The 22359-nt window shown below is 42.2% G+C and overlaps 1 protein-coding gene across 2 annotated transcripts in view; it reads left to right on the forward strand.

The window, feature by feature from the left end:
• Positions 1–22359, forward strand: part of MTUS2 (microtubule associated scaffold protein 2) — a 726305-nt gene that overhangs the window by 532017 nt on the left and 171929 nt on the right. For both annotated transcript variants that reach the window (XM_001376400.5, XM_056794728.1), the window contains one exon: positions 4332–4543. In XM_001376400.5, coding sequence (XP_001376437.3) covers positions 4332–4543 — 212 coding nt within the window. The remainder of the gene's footprint in view (positions 1–4331; positions 4544–22359) is intronic.

A 22359-nucleotide genomic window follows, 5' to 3' on the forward strand; every position in this document is an offset into this window, starting at 1 on the left:
GAAAGTCTTTCCTTGTAGATTCTAGTCATAAAGAAATTTCAAGTATAACTAAAAGTCTCAGAAGGCAATTGTATTTGTGCATCGTCCACGGCCTGGTAGCTAGAATGTAGAAGTTGACCTTAACCTGTTTTTACACCGTCTTTATCAGAACGTGGAATGTGGGCTTTAGATATAGGTGTCCAAGTAAAGAAGCGAACGTGGTTTTCCCAGCCAGAAGAACACAAGGACCCCATTGTCCAAGCACATGCCTAGGGAGGTAAGGAAACCGTTTTCCCAGAGTTCTTTTGAGTCCTCTATTCCCACAATATTCTTCTGCCCTCCTAGAGAAAAGGAAATTGGCTATTTCTTATTCTTCCATCCGCTAAAAGAAAGTAAATTCAATGGATAAAAACACCCACTGTTCTGGGGCTTTCTAACTTCCTGCAGCCCAGAAGTGACCAAATCGGCCAGGAATGTCAATAGTGTAAATGCCCCGAGCTCAGATCCGGATTTATTATTTTCTTTACTTTTTTAATATTTCAGAAAAGGACCCTTGGAGAGCTGGTGAAAATCAGTTACACTCATTAGGACAGTCAAGTGCTTTTAAAAGCGCCACAACAGTAATCAAATGGTAACCCGCAGCCATCAAAGGCAGACGATTTCCTTAGGAATAAACACCAGCAGCCCGTCACATGGCTGCCCTCTTGGAGTAACCCCGGTGAAGCGATAGCAGCTCAGGGCAGCCGATACAATGCCGTCTCTCGGCTGCTTTTTGCCTGCGCTGCTGAGAGGCTCTGGAAGGACTGAACTGTAAAAAATAACAAACCGTGCTTTGTATCCGACAGGACGGACTTCTCTAGAAGCTGGCCTCGCTCTGAGGCATGCCAGGTTCAAGGAACCGCTTCAGCCCATTGGCTCTGGCCCAAGAGAGGAATCTCGGGTCCACTTTCGTTTTTCTTTTGTAAAAAATGAGGAAGTGGGGGCAGCTGGGTAGCTCAGTGGATGGAGAGCCAGGCCTAGAGACGGGAGGTCCTAGGTTCAAATCTGGCCTCAGACACTTCCCAGCTGTGTGACCCTGGGCAAGTCACTTGACCCCCATTGCCTAGCCCTTACTGCTCTTCTGCCTTAGAACCAATACACAGTATTGACTCCAAGATGGAAGGTAAGGGTTAAAAATAAATTAAATTATCTAAATCTCAGTTCTAAGACAGAAGAGCAGTAAGGGCTAGGCAATGGGGATTAAGTGACTTGCCCAGGGTCATATAGTTAGAAAGTATCTGAGGCAAGATATGAACCCAGATCCTCCCAACTCAAGGCCTGGAGCTCTGTCCACTGTGCTAGCTAACTGCCCCTTAATGCAAAATTAAAATAATAATGATGCACAATTCTAATTCTGATCTGAATTCAGTTGCCCATCTTCCATTCAGCATGTTTATAGAGATTTGGGGGAAAAGAGTGTTTTAAGACTCTTAAGAATGAGAGTGTGGAGGGTCTCCATCATTGGCCTACAAGTTGGGTGACCTGGTGTAGAAGAGAATTATTCAGGCATAGGCTAGACGAAATGGTCCACCAATTGCTTTCCACTCTTGCATCCAAATGGCTGATCTGGAGCCTTCACCAGAAACATGCAGGAAGAATCCTGGGTACATTTTTATAGCCTCCATACTAAAAATGATGGATAATTGAGGACAAGAGGGGCTTTTAATTTATTTTTTATTTTTATAAACCCTTATCTCCCATCTTAGAATCAATACTGCATATTGGTTCCAAGGCAGAAGAGTGGTAAAGGCTAGGCAATAGGGGTCAAGTGACTTGCCCAGGGTCATGCAGCCAGGAAGTGTCTGAGGCCAGATTTGAACCCAGGACCTCCCATCTCTAGGCCTGAATCTCAATCCACTGAGCTACCCAGCTGCCCCTAAGAGGGGCTTTTTAAAAAATCATTTCTTGGTTTGTTTTTTAAAATAAGTTCTTGCATTGGAGCTCTTTGGTTGGAATTTCAGACACAGTTGTTTTTTTCAGGCTCTATTATCAGGTTCTGCCCTGTGAAACTGAATTAATTCAGTGAACATTTATGAGGGGCTACACTATGTCCAACATGATGCTAAGTACCTGGAACTCAAAAACACAAAAAAACCATATCTCCTGCCCTCAGGTGGCTTACATTCTTGTGGGAGGAAATGACGTACATGTATAAGTCAAATGCAACAAGTATGTCCAATAGGGACAAAGTAATTTTGTGAGGAGAGCCTTGAGAACTGGGAAAATCAGGAAAACTCTCTCATAGGAGGGGTAGCTTGACCTGAACCTCAAAAGTCATCAGAATTTCCCAGAATCAGAGAGGAGGGAAGTTATTCCAGGCTTGGAGAGACAGCCAGTGCAAAGGAACAGAAATGATTGATGGAATGTCGTGTACAGAAGACATTAGGAAGACCAGTTTGATTGGATCATAGAACACAGAGAGGGACTCATATATAAATTAGCCTAGAAAGATAGGATGCATAGATGGTTCAGTGGATAAAGAGCCAGGCCTGGAGATGGGAGGTCCTGGGTTCAAATTTGACCTCAGATACTTCCTAGCTGTGTGACCCTGGGCAAGTCACTTAACTCCAGTTGCCTAGCTCTTAATTCTCTTCTGCCTTAGAAAGGATACTAAGAAATCTAAGACAGAAAGTAAGAATTTAAAAAAACAATAACAACAACATAAAAAGATAGGTTGGAACCAAGTCGTGAAGGACTTTAAGTTCCAAGCAGAAGAGTTTGCATGTTAATCTAGAAGTATCCGAGGCTCACCCACATATTATAATCATCTTCATATATACTTGTGTAAAAAGTCCCATTAAAATTTAGAATTTTACATACATAGAAAGAAGGTGTGTTAGGGAGCTGATAATTATTTTTAAAAAAGGCTCTAAACAGTAGCATCTGCAATCAAAGAAACAGGAATTCATTCATTCATTCATCCATTCATTCATTCATTCATTCATTCATTCATTCCACAAGGATTTATTAAGCACTTACCTGATGCAGGCCACTCTGCTAAGCTCATCAGATGTAGGTGCAAGTAGGGAAGCTCTAGAACAGCTAAGGGGAGCTGAGGCTGGAGTCAGAAATCCTCCTCTTCCTGAGTTCAAATCTGACCTTAGACACTACCTGTGTGTCCTTGGACAAGTCATTGAATCCCATTTGCCTGAATGTCTTCATCTGTAAAATGAGCTGGAGTTTCATGGAAATGGTAAAACTCTTCCATATCTTTGCTAAGAAAACCCCAAATGGGGTAATGAAGAGACTGACACAACTAAAAATAACAACAGACAGAAGCTCTGATTTCTGGATAAATTGGACTCTTCACAGATATCACTTTTTTCTTTCAATAAATCCTTTTTGGGGAAATTGGGTAGCTCAGTGGATAGAGAGCCAAACCTGGAGGTGGGAAGTCCTGGATTCTTAGGATCTATTCTAAGACAGAAGGTTAAGAGTTTTTAAAAAAAGCACTTATTAAGAACCCAAATACAGTGCTTGGTAAATTTTGAAGGTGAAATTTTGGGTTGAAATGTTTGGAGAAAATAGAAAATAGAAGACTTGGCATCCTGTACACTGGAGATGATTTTTAAATCCTTGAGAGATCTGTTAGTTGGTTAAGAAAAAAAAAGCTTGCTTATCTACTTTATCCTACAATTTCTCACCCAAGGAAGAAAGCAAGAGGCCACATCATTTCTGGGCTGGGCTCTAGGGATACAAAGGCAAATGAAAATCCATTCCTGCCCTCAGAGAGCTCCTTCTTAGTTCAGATTCCCCTCCCACACACACAGCAGACTTGAAAGGGCCTGGAAGAAGTACAGGGGAACTGAGATTTGGTCAGCCAGGTTCCAGTGATTCATACATGCTTCTGACTGAAAGAAAAAGAAGTAAGAGCTCACAGGTGAAAGGAATATTTTGAGTCACTTTTGTTTTTTAGCCAATTAAGGGACAAAAAATCATAAATGTATCCTTCTTCCCTGCCCCCACTGCTGGTAACCGAACCTAGACCTTATTAGAGATGAATGTTCTTTAAATCTTAAAGTGTTAGTCAAATGTGGTAACATCATCATTATAGTGTTTATGGAGAGATTTTAGGATTCAACAAATGTTTCACATGTTATTATATTTGATCCTCACAAAAATACCCAGCGAAGAACTATTATCCTTATTTTACATGTGAGGAAACCAAGGCTAAGAAAACTGAAATCAAAAAGTTAAACTCTTGAAACTTCACATTTGGATCAGGATTTGAACCCGGATCTATCACGAGTCCAAGCTCTAGGCACTACGCCACCTCGATGCCAAGCCTTATTTCATCTGTTTTTTTCTCCTAGGATACCCAAAACAAAGGGCTGCTGCTCCAAGAAATGGGTTTGCCACCAAACCCGATCTACAGGCCAGGGAAGCGGAAAGGCAGTTTGTTCAACGACTGAAAGAAAAATGTGAAGAACAATCCAAGCAGCTGAGCTCCATTCAGGGAGAACTGCAAAGGGCCATCCGAGGCTTTGAAGTCTTTGCTGTGTCTACTCAGCATTTCTTTGGGAAGGTGAGTCCTGCCGTCCACAACTGGGCCCCATGTGTCCCAGAGGGCTCGGGGACAGCTTTTCTTGTTTGGTTCTTAACAGACCCAGACGGTTTGGGGGAGCGGCGTTATTTGTTCTATTAGGAAAAAACGAGTCGGATTTTCAGGCAGATATGCCTGCGAACACGAGGGCGGCCAGCGGTGCCCAGGGAGAGGAGGCGGGAGAGGATGGAGACGTGTGTTCTCAGCATCACGGGGACCCAGGGCAGTCCGCAGGGCGTTAGCTGTGGCCTTCAGAACGCAGCGGCGAGGACTGCTTGGCGGGCGCCTGAGAGACCATCTTGACTTTCTGCAGGGACTTGATGCTGGGTATTCAGTCATTTCTCAGGCTGTGATAGTGCCCTGTGAGGGCTCTCCGAACAAGAAACTGAGCTTAAGCCTGTGGGGAGTGAATGAATTCAAGCCTTTCCTTTCTCTGTCCAACCTGGTAGTGCTGATATGGAGGTGATATTGTGGAAAGGCACCAGGCAGAGTGGGAGGAAGAGGCAGGAGAACCCAGGGAACCTCAGCCCCGGCCTATAGAAAAATGGAGGCTGTGGAAGCGCAGGAAGAGGCAGGGCAGCACAGGGTCTGGAGGGCCAGCCCTGGACTGAGGAGCACCTGAGGCCTGCATCGGATGAATAGGTGACTCTGGAGGATCGGCTTCAGCTTCAGAGCCCACAGGCAACAGTCCAGGAGGCTAAGTCATAGTTTGCATCTGCACCAAGGGAGTTTCTAGAGTCCTGAAATCAGGTCTAGAGCCTAGATTACTACCACCAGAGAGAGAGGGAGAGAGAGAGACAGAGAGAAACAGAGAGAGAGAGAGAGAGAGAGACAGAGAGAGAGAGAGAGAGAGACAGAGAGACAGAGAGAGAGAGAGAGACAGAGAGACAGAGAGAGAGAGACAGAGAGAGAGAGAGACAGAGAGAGAGAGAGACAGAGAGAGAGAGGGAGGGAGAGAGAGAGAGAGACAGAGAGAGAGAGAGACAGAGAGAGAGAGAGCAACAGAGACAGAGAGACAGAGAGAGAGAGAGAGACAGAGAGAGAGAGAGAGAGAGAGAGGGAGAGAGAGAGAGAGAGAGAGACAGAGAGAGACAGAGAGAGAGAGAGCAACAGAGACAGAGAGAGACAGAGAGAGAAACAGAGACAGAGAGAGAGACAGAGAGAGACAGACAGAGACAGACAGAGAGATAGAGACAGAGAGGGGGGAGAGAGGGGGAGAGAAGGGGAAAGAGGGGAGAGAAGTAAAGAGGGAAAGAGAAGGGGAGAGAGAGAAGAGAGTGGGGGAGAGAGGGGGTGAAGAAGAAAGAGGTAAGGAGAGAGAGAGTGTGTAAAAGGAAAGGAGAGGGGGGAGAGAGACAGAGAGGGGGAGAGGAGAAAGAGAGACAGAGAGGGGGAGAGGAGAGAGAGAAAGACAGAGAGGGAGGGAGGGAGGGAGAAATAGAGGGGGGGAGAGAAGTCGCATTGTTACAGTTTGTCTTAGTAAAATTTCAGTGCTTTCATTCTAGAGAAGGAAGAGAATAATCCTTCCTTCATGTGTGTGTGTGTGTAGCACAGAGTAGCTAGGTGGGCCAGACATGGAGTCAGGAAGACCTGAGTTCAAATATAGCCTCAGATACTAAGTAGCTGTGACTCTCATTTGATCCTGTTTGCCTCAGTTTCTTCATCCAGCAAATGAACTGGAGAAGGAAATAGCAAAGGGTTCCAGGGTCTTTGCCCAAAAAAACCCTAAATGGGGTCACAAAGTCAGACACTACTGAATAACAATGAGTGTATGATTTGGTATGTGGGTATATTTTACATTCTGAGCAAAATAAGTTCTTTAAAATTTTTTTCTAGTGAAAATTTGATCCTTGATTTTTTTCCCCACATCTGTGTGAAAGGAACTTCAAATGACAAAATTCCTCTCTGCGAATGCAAATCAGTTCCTAGCCTTCAATAAGGGAGATGCATGGACACTGAAAGGTGACCTCACTTGCCCAGGATCACTTAGCCAGTATTGAACCCAGGTCTTCTTGACTTTGAATACTGACATTCTCTCCAGTTAAATGGTACAGTAATAAAACATTGGGCCTAATGTCAGGAAGACCTGAGTTCAAATTCAGCCTCAGACACTTATAGGTGTGTGACTCTGGGCATGTCATGTAACCTCTGTTTGCTTCAGTTTCCTCCATTGTAAAATGGGATAGCTACATCACTGGCTGGCTGTAAGGATGTTTGTAATAGAATTAGAGCTGTATTGTTATTGTTTCTGTTTAGTCACTTTTAGCTGTGCCCTGTTCTTACAGTCTCATTTTGGGGAGATTCTCTTAGCAAAGACACTGGATGGGGTTTGCCATTTCCTTTACCAGCTTATTTTTCTGAAGAGGAAACCGAGGCAAACAGAGTTAAGGGAACACAGCTAGCAAGTATCCACGGCTGGATTTGAACTCAAGATGAGTCCTCTTGATTCCATACCCGGCATGCACTTTGCTACCGCGCTGCCCAGTAAAATAAATGCGTGTTCCCTTCCCTCCTCTCTGCATACTTAATTAGAGGACGGAAAATGGATTTTCAGCAGTGCCTCAGTAGGACTATCTACGTTCTCTCTGAATACAAACGGGATTTTTCATTCCTTCACACAAGTCATGCAGTGAGGACTGACTCCACTGACTGGTTCTGATCGCTGCATTGGAGGCTGTCCAGCCCTCTTAGGCGCTGCAGCGCTCGGCCGAAGGGCCCGGGGTGTCTGGAGGCGCCGTGCTTTCGCCCACTTAACACGTCGTTTCCTGGGCGCTGCGTGCAGGTTCACCGGACAAGTTGTATTTGTCTGCGGCGCGCCGCGGTTCTTAAATCAGAGACAAAGCAGCCTGGCAGGTGATTCATCAGGTTCCCGCTGGGCTTCCCCACTTCTAGAATTGGACTCGACACGACACTTAAGCACGATGGATGACGGACACGGATTGAGTTTTCTTTTCACTAAATCATAGCAAGCCTCTCCACACAGGCCTCCTGACCGGCCTCCTCCTTTAACCTATCAAACGGCTCCTTCTTCCCGTGGTCTTTGTGATCTCTCCCTGTCTCCGCAGCCGCTCCCCGGAATTCTCCCCCTGGGGCCCAGCAGAACCAAAGAGCCCCTTCGGGAGAATGAGGCGCTGTCCACAGGGTCTTGCAGGGGCCGGGGCTATTGAAGATGACGGAAGTCTGCAGAGCATGCGCAGAGGGCGAGGAGCCAGGGGCCACAGACACGTGGGGAAAGGCAGAGAAGGCAACGTTTCCTAGAGAAATCAGAGACGGGGTTAGAAAGGAGGGAGCGAAGTGGATGGGGGCATCGTCGAAAACACGCCATTTAAAATGCGAGGAGATCGCATGTGCACTTCTCTTGGTGCACTCAAAAGCTCTACGTTTCCTTTTTTGCCGGAGGAGGAAAATGATGATGCATTAAGATGTCAGATGAAGCCATGGAAGAAAGCAATAGCGAGTGATTTCATTTCAATGAGTGCCCCAACCTGGGGATGTCTCCCATCTTCGAGGATCTGAAGGGCATGGACACCAGATGGGAGCCAGCTGTTCTTTATCTCCTTCCTCTCCATCTTCCAATTCCGACTTGGCTTGGGGAAAAAACACAGTAAAATAGAGTGGCATGAAAGATTTAGGTAAGCTATAAAAATGAGCCGTAAGGAGAATGAGTGTTAATCAAGGAAAATGAGTTACCATTCATTGGTGGTGAGATCTTCTTTTAAGAACATGGGATTAGGGGGCAGCTGGGTGGCTCAGTGGATGGAGAGCCAGACCTAGAGACGGGAAGTCCTGGGTTCAAATATGACCTCAGACACTTCCTAGCTGAGTGACTTAAGTTATTTAACCCCCATTGCCTAGCCCTTACCACTCTTCTGTCTTGGAATCAATACTGATTCCAAGACAGAAGATAAGGGTTTTTAAAAGATAATAATTTTTAAAAGATTTAAAGATAAGGGTTTTTAAAAATAATAATAATAATTGTTTTCTGACAATTTTCAATCCATGTTCTTTCTCTCCCTCCCAAATTCCTCCCCAAGATGAATGGTAAAAAAGAAATAACACAGAATTATAGATTTAGAACTAGAAGGGATTTTGAAAACCAGCTAATCAAACACCCTCATTTTACATAGGAGGAAACCGAGTCCCAGAGTTGTTTAGATGACATGCACAAGATCATAGAAGTATGGCCAGCTGGAAATTTAACTCAAGCCTTTTGACTCTAAACTCATTGCTGCTGGGTCCCTCTGTGCCTGAAGTGGAATCAAGAGTGATTGTCATTCATTGACTTTCCCAAAAACCTTATATTTGTTGTTTAATCACTTTAGAAATGTCTGACTCTTCATGAGCCCATTTGGAGTTTTGGCAAAGATATTAGAGTAGTTTGCCATTTTCTTCTCCAGAAAAACTCTTACACTTCTTTTCATTTTTCCTGTTTCTCTTGAGAGCATCATCATTCTTCCAATCTCCGGGCTTTACAACCTCATCTCTCTTTCCCAACCTGCATGTCCATTCAGTTGCCAAATCTGGACATTTTGAACTTGTTAACAGTTTTCGCAGCCGCTTTCTTCTAACTTATCCATCAACCTCCTTGGTTTAAGTCTTCATTAGGTCTTACCTGCCCTCTTGCAGTGGCTTTCCAATTGGCCACTTAAATCTATCCACTTCAGTCCCTCCTCTACACCGAAGAGATTTTCTTAAGCACGGATCTGACTCTGTCCCTCCTTTATTTGATCAATGTTGGTAGCTTCCTATTGCCTCAAGGATAAAATATAAATTCCGCTGGTTGGCTTGGAAAGACTTTTCATATCCATTATTTATTACTCCTCTTTCTATACTCAACAGTCTAGTCAAACTATCCTTATTGCTTCTCATAACACTGCCTCGAATCCCCTCCCTCATCACCGTAGAATCCCTGACTTCTCTCCAGACGCAGTTTTCCCATGAAGTCTGACTGATCCTTGAAATTACCAATGCCCTCCCCCCATACTGTCCTGTATCTATTCTGTATCTACTTACAGATGCATCATCTTCTCCCTGGCTAAAATGTAAACACCCTGAGAGTTCAGATATTCATTTTTGTCTTTGTGTCCCCATCACCCAGCACCGTGCTTGGGGCAGAAGAAGCACTAAGAATACACTTAATAAGGGCTCGGTGATTAATTGTCATTGAGGACTTTTTTTCTCCTAGTTTGATCATTCTGTGTATAATCAACATTCATCTGTGTGGATGATACAAATGTTATTTATATTTGTCTTTGACGGGTGCCTTCTTGTTGCTAGTGTCTTTCCTATTAAGGTTTCCCTTCCATCTAATCTATTTATCTTTTACAGGCACTGATTTTTATTTGTTGTCTTCCCCATTAGAACAGAAACCCCTTGAGGGTAGGGAAGATGTTTGCTTTTTCTTTTTATTTCCAGTGTTTAGAAAGCAGCTGTTCATTGATTGATTGAGTGAGTGGTTCCTACTATAATTAAATGAGATTATGAAATGGAGATAATAATACCTGGCTTTCCTGCTTTATAGCGCCGATGGAAAGCAGTGGTGATGATGACGATGATGATGATGATGATGATGATGATGATGATGATAGCGGTGGTAGTGATAATGAGGTAGAGGACAATGGTGTTGATAATAATGATGGTGGTGCTAATGATAATTAGCATTTACATAACACTTAAAGACTTTTTAATTTTATTTTTTAACCCTTACTTCCATCTTAGAATCAATACTTTGTATTGGATTCCAAGGCAGAAGAGCAGTAAGGGCTAGGCAATAGGGACTAAGTGATTGCCCAGGATTACACGGCTAGGAAGTATCTGAGGCCAGATTTGAACCTAGGACCTCCCATCTTTAGGCTTGGCTCTCAATCCACCCAGCTGCCCCCTAGACTTTTGATATACTTTGCATATATTATCTTGTTTGATCTTTTATGACAACCCTGTAAGGTAGATGTCATTATTATTCCCATTTTACAGATAAGAAACCTGAGGAGGAAAATTAAATGACTTGTCCATAGCCACAAAACTAGTGTTTTGAGTTGGGATTCAAACATGATTTTTTCAGCATTCTACTTGCTGACTTCACAATAACAAGTCCTCCTTCAAAAAGTGATTTTTTTTTTCTGCGCTGCTAACATTCCAAAGAATTTCCTCATTGTCTTTAAAGGCAGTTTCCAAAGGACTTCCAAAGAGATTTTGGAAAAGGGCAGCATCTTTGGAATAATTCTTATGTAGTTTTCGAGATAACTACTTTGGAGAAGGCATTACTCATATATGTTCTAACATCTGTTAAATCAGTATCTTTGTGGTAATCACAACTTGAAACTTGAGTCATATTGTGTGGAAGAGTAGCTGTTACATCTGAACTAGTTGGTTTTTTCCCTAGAAATCTGGCAAACCCATAGAATCTTTTTTACAGTCTAAGGTAGAAAAATTAAGAAAGGAAGAATTAGAAAACGTTGAGCATGTGGCCTATGAAAGAGTCACCGGAGAAGCCGCGTCAGTAACTCCGTTGTTGTCTTGGACGAGCTAGAGATAAATACTGGACTGAGATACCTCCCAACTAGAGGGATGACCTCCTGGAAATTCTTTTTCTGCCAGAATACCCTATAGCTTTTCAGATAGCGAATGCCTGCCAACAGAAGTGCAAGAAGATGAAAAGATGCTTAATCTCAGGCTCAAGGTTTCAGTTTTGAATTTCTGCATATACTGTGGTCTGAAAGTTGACTATAAAAAGTCAAGAATCCCCAGCTAGAGTTTGATTTGTGTTTTATGTTGTTAATAGAAACATTATACCACTTTACACATACCAAAAGAGGCAGTACCTGCCAGATTGGAATCCAGAAAGATGCGGGTTCAGATCCCAACTCTGACACATATTGGCTGTGTGCCTCCAGAAATGTTATTTAACCTCTCATTGCTATAGGCAATTCTCCAAGATGATACTACAGAGAAAAAGCTGAGCTGAATGGATAAAGGGAGTTTCTTCATTTGGGTGATGGTATATATCAATGAAATCTAGGTACTGTCTCTATCCCTAGATACACCAAAAGCTTCGGTGTGAGATGCATTTTGAGAATAGAAATTATATAGAAAGCAAAAAGACTAGAAATAGAAAAATCATATGTGTGTGTGTGTGTTCTATGTCTGAAATGCTTTCCCTTTGCTCCTTTGCTTCAGAATTCTTGGATTCCTAAGGTCAGTAGGTAGCACAATGGATAGAGAGAGCCAGACTTGGAGTCTGGAGGACTTGGGATCAAATCTGATCTCAGATACTTCCTAGCTGTGTGACCCTGGGCAAGTCACATAACTCCAATTGCCAAGCCTTATCATACTCTTCTGACTTAGAACTGATTCTAAGACAGAAGATAAGGGTGGGAAGGAAGGAAGGAAGGAAGGAAGGAAGGAAGGAAGGAAGGAAGGAAGGAAGGAAGGAAGGAAGGAAGGAAGGAAGGAAGGAAGGAAGGGAGGGAGGGAGGGAGGGAGGGAGGGAGGGAGGGAGGGAGGAAGGAAGGAAGGAAGGAAGGAAGGAAGGAAGGAAGGAAGGAAGGAAGGAAGGAAGGAAGGAAGGAAGGAAGGAAGGAAGGGAAAGGAGGAAGGAAGGAAAGAAGGAAGGAATGAGGGAAGGAAGGAAGGAAGGAAGGGAAAGGAGGAAGGAAGGAAAGAAGGAAGGAATGAGGGAAGGAAGGAAGGAAGGAAGGAAGGAAGGAAGGAAGGAAGGAAGGAAGGAAGGAAGGAAGGAAGGAAGGAAGGAAGGAAGGAAGGAAGGAAGGAAGGAAGGAAGGAAGGAAGGAAGGAAGGGAAAGGAGGAAGGAAGGAAAGAAGGAAGGAATGAGGGAAGGAAGGAAGGAAGGAAGGGAAAGGAGGAAGGAAGGAAAGAAGGAAGGAATGAGGGAAGGAAGGAAGGAAGGAAGGAAGGAAGGAAGGAAGGAAGGAAGGAAGGAAGGAAGGAAGAAGGAATAAAGGAAGGAAGGAAGGAAGGAAGGAAGGAAGGAAGGAAGAGAAAGGAGGGAAGTAAGGAGGGAGGGAGGGAGGGAGGGAGGAAGAAGGAAGGAAGGAAGGAAGGAAGGAAGGAAGGAAGGAAGGAAGGAAGGAAGGAAGGAAGGAAGGAAGGAAGGAAGGAAGGAAGGAAGAGAAAGGAGGGAAGTAAGGAGGGAGGGAGGGAGGAAGAAGGAAGGAAGGAAGGAAGGAAGGAAGGAAGGAAGGAAGGAAGGAAGGAAGGAAGGAAGGAAGGAAGGAAGGAAGGAAGGAAGGAAGGAAGGAAGGAAGGAAGGAAGGAAGGAGGAAGGAAGGAAGGAAGGAAGGAAGGAAGGAAGGAAGGAAGGAAGGAAGGAAGGAAGGAAGGAAGGAAGGAAGGAAGGAAGGAAGGAGGAAGGAAGGAAGGAAGGAAGGAAGGAAGGAAGGAAGGAAGGAAGGAAGGAAGGAAGGAAGGAAGGAAGGAAGGAAGGAAGGAAGGAAGGAAGGAAGGAAGGAAGGAAGGAAGGATCCTTGGATTCCTTCATGAGTCAAGTCCTATCTTCTGTAGGAGACTTTTCCTGTTACCCTCCAAGGCTAACATTTTCATCTCTGAGATTGCTTTCTATCTGCTTTGTATTTGTCTCTCATGTAGGGTCCAGGGATTTGCTTGGAGACAACTAAACTAACTCTTGAGAAATAATTGTTAAATTTTCAGTGTGAGTATTTATGCTTTTGAAGTTAGCAAATGCTATAAATCATCATGTGATTGACTGCTGTGTTGATTGTCTAGACTTAAGAAAGTGAGGGAGAAAATATTAATAAGGGGCAGTTAAGTGCCTCAGTAGATTGAGAGACAGGAGGTCCTGGGTTCAAATGTGCTTTCAGATGTCTCCTAGCTATGTGACCCTGGGCAAGTCACTTAACCCCCTGCCTAGCCCTTACTGCTCTTCTGCCTTGGCATCAATATTGACTCCAAGTTTGAAGATAAAGTTTTTTAAAAATGCAAATTAATATTAAAAGTGTATTGTAGGTACATTTTAAAAAGATCAAGTTGTTAAGCATTTCCCAGCACAGCTCAGCATGTTTCTAGTTATTTTCACATCTCCTTCATTAGATTTGGAGTTCCTTGAGGACAGAGACCATGTTTTTTTCTCTGTACCCCTAGCACTGAATGCAGATCCTGACATATAAACACTTAGTATATCTCATTGGCTAAAAATATTGCAAAGATATAGAAATATGCATTATAGTAGGCCAAATGAGTGATTTCATTAGTGTGGAGAATTCCTGGTGTGCAAATTCTCTCCCTTTATGTAGAGCAGACTTAAAGATTTAAAGAGTCACTGGGGACATTGAAAGATTAAGCGACTTGTCCAGAGTTACATAGGGTAAGTATGTCCTAGGAGAGGTTTGATCTCACATTTTTCTGACATTTAAGACCAGCTTCCATCCACTATGTTAATGATATCTCATTATAGGATTTGTTATAAATGTTATTATAATAGCTAGCATTTACATAGTACTTTGTGGTTTGCAAAATATGTTACAAATATCTCATTTGATCCTCGGAACAATCTGGAAGGTAGGTGTTATTATTATCCCCATTTTGGAATGTAAAAACTGAGGCAGATAGCAGCTAACAGACTTGTCCAGGGTCACACAGCTGCTATCTCAGGTCACATTCAATCTCAGTACTTTTTTTTTAATCCTTACCTTCCATCTTGGAGTCAATACTGTGTATTGGTTCCAAGACAGAAGAGTGGTAAAGGCTAGGCAATGGGGGTCAAGTGACTTGCCCAGGGTCACACAGTTGGGAAGTGTCTGAGGCCAGATTTGAGCCCAGGATTGAGCCAGGTCTCCAGACCTAGATCAATCCACTGAGTCACCCAGCTGTCCCCTGGGAGACATTTTGATGATGCAAAAACAAAAGATATCAATAAATATATGTATTTTAAAAACTCTAAGTAGTCATGAGTGAAGGAGGAGAAAGTCTAGAAGAAGAAGAAAAGCCAAAGGCTAGATAAAACCCGTTCTTTTCCATCCTGTGAATCCGCTTTTCTTGACCCAGAGCTGCTCTTCTGGAAATTGTCACTGGTGATACAACACTTCAGCCGGAATGAGGAAGGAATTTTGAGATGTCACATTTAAGTGCCAACACTGGAACTAATTCCCAGCAGGTCTGCCCCCTGGGCATTTCACGGCCGGACAGACCGCGGGGCAGGCAGACCCGCTGTGAGCCGCAATCGCTGCACTCTGTGCGGGACAGTAATGAGTGTGATTCGCACAGACTCGCACTTCTGCCAGTGAGAGGGGAATTTTTTTCATTTTTTTCATCCTTTTCTCGCCGGCTTGTCCTGAGGAAAGCACAGGTGCTTGGCGATTTACTCTTGGGCGACCTCTAGTGGCAGGCAGGCGCACGACCTAATTCAGAGCGTCAGGGTTGTCCCGGTACCCGTCTCTTCCAGAAAATCGTGGTTCTGAAAAAGTTGTGCTGACGTTGTCAGCTGGCTTCTATTGCGAGTACGGGAAGATCCAGGCTCATTTCTGATTCATCCTGAATTGGCCGTGGCTTCTACTAGAATGAGGCGGCTGTGGGAATGAAAAGACCATTGAAGATGGAGACAGATGACGGGGCAGTGGGTCGCCCAGCTGGACCGTGTGCCGTCCCATCCCTTCGTGGAGGTGGAGGGTCCCCGCGAGTTACACACTACACGTGTTTGGAGACGTTCTCGACCTACTGATCAGTTTTGCTGATTTCCTCCCCCTTTTTCTTTGTCCTTAAAAAAATAGGATCAGATGGTTCTCTGAAAAGAGGAGCAGGAGGGGGATGGATACTGGCGATTACTATGATAATATAAAAAAAGCGCTCAAAAATATTTTAAAATAGGGGGCAGCTGGGTAGCTCAGTAGATTGTGAGCCAGACCCAGAGACGGGGAGGTCCTAGGTTCCAATCTGGCCTCTGCTGTGTGACCCTGGGCAAGTCACTTGACCCCCATTGCCTAGCCCTTACCACTCTTCTGCCTTGGAACCCATACACAGTATTGACTCCAAGGGTTAAAAAAATAATAAAATTTTTTGAAAATAATAAAATTAAAGAAAAATTAAAATATATTTAAAAATAAAAATAAAGAATAAATGTAGAGAGGAGGCGAGCAAATATAAATTTTAGAAAACAATGGAGTATTTAATGAGATATTGGCCATGCAATGTGATTTAGCAGAAAAATTACTGAAATGAGGGGCAGCTAGATGCTGTGTGGATAGAAAACTGTAAAGCCTGGAGAGGAGAGGTCCTGAATTCAAATCTAAATTCAAACTTTCCTAACTCTGTGACCCAGGTTGCAAGTCATTTAACCCCCCGTTGTCTAGCCCTTACTGCTTTTTCTGTCTTAGAATTAATACTAAGAAGAGAAGGAGTTTGTTTAATTCATTAATCAAAAAATAAAATAAAAGAGTCTCTGCTCTCAAGGAACTTGGTCTAATGGAGGAGACCGACAAAAAAGCAACCATGTACATAGAAGATATCCTGTACATACAGGATAAATTTAAAGTAATCAACAGAGAGAAGAAGATAGTATGTTCCACCGTGTTCTTCTTAAAGGCAACAAAGGAAGTAACCTTTAAGCCAATCAATATTTGGTGGTCTTCAAATAATATAGATATCTATGTACATAGGTGCATGCATACACCCATATACATTATACATACACTGACTTTCCAAATTGTTGAGGAAAGGGATTTTTAAAAATAAAAAAATCACAGTATAGTTTTTAATCTGAAGTAGTCCAGTGGATTGGATAAAAAGTCAGACTCAAGAATAAAGAAGATGTGGGTTCAAGTGAGACTATTTTTTTATACTTTACCATCAATTTTAGAATTGATTCTAAGAATAGGTTCCAAGAAAAAAGAGCAATAAGAACTAGATAATGGGGGTTAAGTGACTTGACCAGGGTCACACAGCTAGAATGGATATGAGGTCAGATTTGAACCCAGAACCTCTTGACTTCAGATCTGGCTCTCTAGCCATTGTGCTAGGTAGCTCCCCATCCCCCCCCCAGCTCTTCTTTTAATGGTTTGTTAATCTTGGATTTTCAAAGCTTTGTTGGATCAGGGAAATCCTACAGTGAAAACATGCTGTATTGTACTCATTTAGTCCGAATCATGGGCTGCACTGGTCCCTCTCATCTTCGGAAGGAAGAAAAAGAAGCCATGATTTTTATTAGTCAGCAAAGGCATTTCAGAACTCTGCACTGAACAAAACTCATCAGCTAATTATTGCATCCATTTCCTTCTATAGCAATAATAAAAATGACCATTTCAAAGGAATAATGATTTTTTCCCCACTGCTTCTATAAACAGCCCTCAGGAAAGATCCATCTTCCTGTGGTCATTTAGCCTGGAGTAATTAAAGGATTTTTTCCATCACATGAGCACATAGGTCAGGTTTTCTGACAGTATTATAGAACAATACTGAAGACTATTAATATGGAGAACTCACGATGAATTAAAGTTGTGTTATGAAGGGTTCCGAGTAATAGTTGTTCAGGGAGTGTTTCCTGCAGCCCACAAGTGAGGCTACCTTGCAGAGTGATGATCTTTAGTTCTCTACAATTTATTGCAGAGGATTTCTGGGCAGAATTCCTGAAATATCATCATATTCTTATTACCAAAATGCAGAAAGACTCTATTATGATCATATTATATGATCCATTAAAATAACAAGAATCTCCTAGCAGGATGGGGCCTGGAGTTAGGGAGTTAAGATACTCTAGCTATGTGGAATCTGGGCAAGTCACTCACCCCTGTCTGCCTCAGTTTCCTCATCTGTCAAATGAGCTAGAGAAGGAAATGGAGAACCGCTCCAATATCTCTGCCAAGAGAACCCCAAATGGGGTCACGAAGAGTCAGACATGACTGAAACCACTGAGCAAGATGGATTATAGTGGGACTAGGAAAGGGTGAAGCAAATATGATTAAAGTAATTGAGCAGAGAGTGAGAGAGAACCCGTAAGTCATTTTATGACTTTACATTCCCCAGACCCAGAAAAATCCCAGTCACTCAATCAACAAGCATTTATTAAACATCTCCTATGGGCCAGGTAATGTGCTAAGCAGTCGGGACACAAAGGTAAAAGACAGCCCCTGCTCTCCAGGAATTTACAGTCTAATGAGGGAGACAACGTGAAGGCAGCAACATACAAACATAGGAGGAGAGAGAGATACGCAAGAGAAGGAAGTTGCTTGAAGTAAGGAGGAAGGGGAAAGGCTTCTTGAGGAAGGTGGGAGTATAGTTTAGACTTGAAGGAATCCAGGGAAACCAGAAAGCAAAGATAAGAAGGAAGAGCATTCCAGAGAGGGGGGAGAGTCAGAGAAAAGGTCCAAAATTGGGATATGGAGCATCTTGGGTGAAGAACAGCATCCCAGGACACAGGAAGCGTTCGTAGGTATGATTGCATGCCAGCTAGTAGTGACTCTAGAGGACACTTGGAAAACAGCAGAGGTCCTGGGGATCTGGAGAATGGAACATGTTCCAGTTTCTTAAAAGTCAAAAAAAGTTTCTAAAAATCATAGCTTAAAGGCTACCTTCAGCAAAATCATAGAACAGTTGGCTTGTGAAAAAGGGAACAGTGATCATTATTAATTGGATATTATATTGTTAATTTTATGTACTTATTATATATATATATTAATTTTGCCCAAATAAATTCATATCATTTTTTAAACCCTTATCTTCCTTCTTAGTATCAATTCTAAAACAGAAGAGGATCAGGGGCTAGGCAATAGGGGATTCAGTCACTTGCTTAGGGTCACACAGCTAGGAAGTATCCAAGACCAGATTTGAACCCAGGTTCTCCTGAATCCAGGCCTGGCACTCTATCCACTGTGCTACCTAGCTGCCCTTCTCATCTCACTTTTTAAAAAGAGTAGCTGTGTGAATGAGAATAAATGTAGAAATTTTCTGTTGTTTGATTTTTTCAGTTGTGCCAACTCTTCCTGACCCTATTTGGAGTTTTCTTGGTGAAGATACTGGAGTGGTTCTCCATTTCCTTCTCCAGCTCATTTGACAGATGAGGAAACTGAGGCAAACAGGTTTAAGGGACTTGCCCAGGTTTACACAACTAGGGTCTGAGACCAGATTTGAACTTACAAAGATAAGTCTTCCTGACTCCAGGCCCAGCACTCTATCCACTGTTCCATCTAGCTGCCCAGCCTACCTGAATTTCAGCAAGATGTTTGGTCATATTTCACATCATGGTTCTTTGCATATAGTAGGTGCCTAATACAAGTCTGGAGAATTGTTGGTTGGTATTTTTGGTGCACAGTGTATAGAGCACCAGGCTCCGAGTCAGGAATCAGCCTTAGATACTTACCAGCAGTGTGACCCTGGACAAGTCTCTAAACCCTGTTTGCCTCAGTTTACACAATGACCTGGAGAAGGAAATGGCAAACTACCCCAAGAAAACCCAAAATGGCATCATAAAGAATCGCATAGGACTAAAAAGAATGACAGAACAACAAAATTTTTTTCATTTATTCTCATTTACAAGACTATCCTTTTAAAAGAATGAAATGCAAACAGTTATTTCAGCAGCAATTTCTAGCCAGGTTTTAATTATCATAAATTCTGAATCCTAAATATCTTGAAAAAATTGAAATATAATTGGGCAAGTCAGTGGCTAAGAAGGTAAGAACATGGATCCGCCTTCTCTTTACCCTCTTTCATTTTCTTATGCCCTTAAAAATGTCTTTTGTTGACCAAAAGAGTATCTCTGATTAAAGAGAGAATGAAGAGTTTCCATATTTCTATGACATTCATACACACTCACCTGTAGGCATCAAATCCCCCAAAAGCTGATTAATGAAGTAAGATAATGCTAAGAAAATCTAACACGTGTATGTGGGGGGGGGGGGGCAGGAGGGATGGAGAATGAGGAGTGCCAGTACTATAAAACCACAGGCCATTTGAGTTAAGAGATGGGGCTTCAGAGTACATGAAGATGAGCCACATAATCCCATAATTCCTTACAGGAGACTTCTCTACAATATCACCAAGAGCCGTGATCTAGATCCTACTTAAACACTTTCAGGGGCAGGTAACTCACCACCCAACATACAACCTCATTGCATTTTTGGATAATTCTAATTGTTTAAAATTCCTTCCTTACTTGAGGCCAATTTCACTGTAGCTTCTGTCCCCTGGTTCTTGCCCCATCCTCTGGAGTTACATAGATTAAAGTAATTATATGGTCTTTTATTTTTGGTCCTTTCTTGCTGAAATATAGGTATGCTAGGCAGCTAGATGGAGCAGTAGGTAGAGTACCAGACCCAGATTCAAGAAAACTTATTTTATAAGTTTGAATCTGGACCCAGACACTTACACCCCCTTGCTAGGCATAAAACATGGCATGTGTGAAATACAATACATGAATAAAATTTGAATAGATTTTGAATGAATAAAAGACATAAAGTGAAATACAATACATAGATAAAATACATAAAGTAAAATACAAAAATCATATTTATAAATTTCTATTTTATTTATGTATATTTATTCATATACATAATTCTATATACACATTATAAAAATACATTTATATTTAATGTAAAATATTTAGAAGCATCATAGAATAGTGGGCAGAGAACTAGTCTTGGAATCAGGAGACCCAAGTTCAAATCCTCTCTCTGGCACGTACTGGCTGAGTAACGCAGAGCACAGCACTTAATTCTCCAAGACTAAGGAGGAAGCACAGGTGAGTGCCAACCTGCTCTGATAAAGGGTATTTCTCAGGGATGCGCTAGTTAGTATTTAATAATCAGCCCTCTCTGCAGGACACATTTTAAAATAATACTTATTTATTACCTGCAGGATACACTTTTTAAAAATATTTATTATCTGCAGGATACATTTTTAAGTTTAATCTGCATTCATTAGCAATTTCTCCATCACTTTCATAAATCTAGACAAATGGTGAAACAATAAATCAAGCCCAGATTTATAGTGTTTGCTGATTTCCAAAGTATAAATGCTCACACTAAATATTTAACAATCATCTCTCTCAAACCAGTATCAACTGGCCCCAACACACCCTTGGATTTTCCTCCCTGAGAGTTTATCACTAATCTGTTGTTGTTTTTTTAATGGAGATTGACAGTTATTTCATGGGAAGAGGGAGGAAGATCTCTTATTAAATTGGAGGTTGCCTTTAAAAATGGAGATGACTTACTAAAATTTTATTTTCACCCAAACTTTTACAGTACCCAATGATACAAATAGTGAGTACAAGCTGGTTCTCCAGTCTCTGCCAGTCTACCTCCACTAAGCAGTTAAGAGCAATCACGTTGCTTTTCTAGGCCTGAATTTCTTTCTTCCCTTGTTAAATAAGTGTTTGGGTCTAAAATGATGGAAGTTCTCTATTAGCTTTCATTTTTTATTCTGGACATTCCTAGAAAATGCATAAATACCCTTAATCTTTAAAAAAAACAACTTGAGATTTCTGGCTCATGTCTCAAAACCTTCCTCATGGCCAGGGATCTGTTTGGGTATGTACAATGCTAGGCCAACCAGTTCCTTCTTAGTCAAATAATCCCTGTAAAGTTTGGGGCTTCTTTTCTCTCTGCTAATCCATCCAGGGGACCATTGCTTCCAAAGAATGGCAATAGTGACATCTACAGGACAGTGGTTAGAAGTGAAACTTTGTCCACAAACCCACAGAGGACTTCCTTCTGAGTGTCGCCATATTACCTACGTCTCCTACCCCTGTCTACATTTAAGATTGTCTTAAGAGGATACGTGATTTCTCTCCTCTGATATCTGAAAGACTATCTCTTGGTAGGAAGAACTTTTTTCAGCTTGACTCTAGAAGGCAGAATTAAGAGCAAAGGGTGGAAGTCCTAATGCATTGGATTTTACCCTAATATACGAAGCAATTTGCTCTGTCCAAAAATGGAATGGGAAAGTAAATGCTCCTAACACTGGGAGTTTTCAGCAGAGATTGAATGATCCCTTGACAGGAATGCTGTTCGTGGAAGGCAACTAGAAATTGGACCAAATGAATTCTTAATCTCTTCTTCCAAGTTTCTTTAAAAAAATTTTTTTAATCCTTATCTTCTGTCTTAGAATATCAGTCCTAAGGCAGAGGAGCAATAAGGTCTAGGCAATTGGAATTAAGTGACTTGCCCAGGGTCACACTCACCACCAAGTGTCTGAAATCACATTCGAACCCAAGTCCTCTCCATTCCAAGCCTGACACTCCATCCTCTGAACCCTAAGTTTCTAAGGACTGTAGATTTCTTTCTGCAGAAAGCCATTCCTCCCATCCCTACCACTGTCACTGAGACAATGTCCCAATACCATGAATTTCAAGCTAATTTACTCTACAAATTAAATTGAAGTGAGGTCTGGACTGAAAACACCCAAGCTGTTTTCCTTTCTCATTTTATCCCTGACAGTCCCATTCCAGAGACAGCAAGAATAAGATTTATGTGGTCTACTGTAACTGGTGTGCTGTGAGATAATTCACAGAAGCAATTATGTATGGCGCAAACAAAGCCGTCAAAACAGCCTAAACCTGAAAATAGAGTCCCCAGGGAAATGAGAGACCATCTCCCACTGCCTTGTCAGGAGCATACGGAGAAGCCATTAGACTCAGAGTGATGGAACAATATTGGCTGCTGCATATTATTTTGCAAAAACAAGAATCATCGCCAGATGTCTTGTACTCATTAAACTGATAGATCCTGATGGGATTTCCTTAACTTTTCTTCAGAGGCAGTTCTAAAGTTTCTGAGTTTGAACTGGATCTCAAACAAGAATTCCACTACAATTCTGTATGAATAGAGAGAGC

The sequence above is a fragment of the Monodelphis domestica genome, chromosome 4, assembly GCF_027887165.1.
Source record: "Monodelphis domestica isolate mMonDom1 chromosome 4, mMonDom1.pri, whole genome shotgun sequence".
Lineage (NCBI taxonomy): Eukaryota > Metazoa > Chordata > Mammalia > Didelphimorphia > Didelphidae > Monodelphis > Monodelphis domestica.